Here is a 1,430-nt window from a genome sequence, read left to right as displayed (position 1 = left end):
TACTTTTTTTTTTTTTTTTAACAAGAAGGCGCTAGCGGCAGCCTCACACGCGAGCGCCACGCGAGGCTCCCGAAGCCAACCCGGGAAGGGAGGAGGGGAGGGGGAGGAGGAGTGAAGAGAGCAGGAATAGTATTTGCACCTTGTTTGCGCCGATCCTAAGAAGTCTCCCGGGATTTGTATTTTTTGAAATTTCCCTCTGGGCTCCCTCTCCACCTGTCTCCTTTTCCTCTCTCTGCCTGCACCCAAGTTCTGTCTGTGTCTCTTCCCCAAGCGTCCTCCCCTCGTGTCCCTGCTTGCTCCTAATTCCGCGACTCCTTGGCCACCGCTGCGCATGGAGAGCTCTGCCAAGATGGAGAGCAGCGGCGCGGGCCAACAGCCCCAGCCGCAACCCCAGCAGCCCTTCCTGCAGCCAGCAGCCTGCTTCTTCGCTACCGCAGCCGCCGCGGCCGCGGCTGCAGCAGCTGCCCAAAGCGCTCAGCAGCAGCAGGCGCCGCAGCTGAGCCCGGCGACCGACGGCCAGCCCTCAGGGGGCGGTCACAAGTCAGCTCCCAAGCAAGTCAAGCGACAGCGCTCGTCCTCGCCGGAACTGATGCGCTGCAAAAGGCGGCTCAATTTCAGTGGCTTCGGCTACAGCTTGCCACAACAGCAGCCAGCCGCAGTGGCACGCCGCAACGAGCGCGAGCGTAATCGCGTCAAGCTGGTCAACCTGGGCTTTGCCACCCTTCGGGAGCACGTCCCCAATGGCGCGGCCAACAAAAAAATGAGTAAGGTGGAGACGCTGCGCTCAGCGGTGGAGTATATCCGCGCGCTGCAGCAGCTGCTAGATGAGCACGACGCAGTGAGCGCAGCCTTCCAGGCTGGCGTCTTGTCGCCCACCATCTCCCCAAATTACTCCAACGACATGAACTCTATGGCCGGCTCGCCGGTCTCATCCTACTCTTCCGACGAGGGCTCCTACGACCCACTCAGCCCCGAGGAGCAAGAGCTGCTCGACTTTACCAATTGGTTCTGAAGGGTTCGGCCTGCTCAGGCTCTGGTGCCAGAGGACTTTGAAAGCAGGTAGGTGGCATTTGGGGGAGCGCATGGGGGAAATTTCTTGTCTCCATCCTTTTTCCCTCTCTCCGCGGTGTCTAGACGGGGGAGGGTCTGTCTCCACGGAGATGAGAGGGATTTTGATTTACAGGATTTGTTGCCAAGTTTGTCGATTTCAAATCCTAGATTGTTAGTTTCAGCAGTGGCCTCCAAGAGTGAGCTTTGCCCAGGTCGCCAAGAAACGGAAGGGAGGGGAGGGGCAAGGTGGGGAGATGCTGGGAAACCAAGGACTGAGACGTGTCCAAAGAGGCACTGTACCTGACAGACCCTCCCCCAAACCTTCATCTCATCCAACCACTAACCTCTAAATTCACACTAACCTCTCCTGTTCTTCTCTT

At 58.5% G+C, this 1,430-nt stretch overlaps 1 protein-coding gene across 1 annotated transcript; it reads left to right on the top strand.

Moving 5' to 3' along the window:
• The first annotated feature begins 331 nt into the window (after positions 1-331).
• ASCL1 (achaete-scute family bHLH transcription factor 1) lies at positions 332-1,012 on the top strand. Its single transcript, XM_006871086.1, has one exon. The coding sequence runs from the start codon at positions 332-334 to the stop codon at positions 1,010-1,012; it is 681 nt and encodes a 226-aa protein (XP_006871148.1).
• Positions 1,013-1,430: the final 418 nt, after the last annotated feature.

Source organism: Chrysochloris asiatica, unplaced genomic scaffold (genome assembly GCF_000296735.1).
Source record: "Chrysochloris asiatica unplaced genomic scaffold, ChrAsi1.0 scaffold00160, whole genome shotgun sequence".
NCBI lineage: Eukaryota > Metazoa > Chordata > Mammalia > Afrosoricida > Chrysochloridae > Chrysochloris > Chrysochloris asiatica.
Note: the sequence above shows the minus strand (reverse complement) of the source record. Positions and strands in the feature narration are given on the sequence as shown.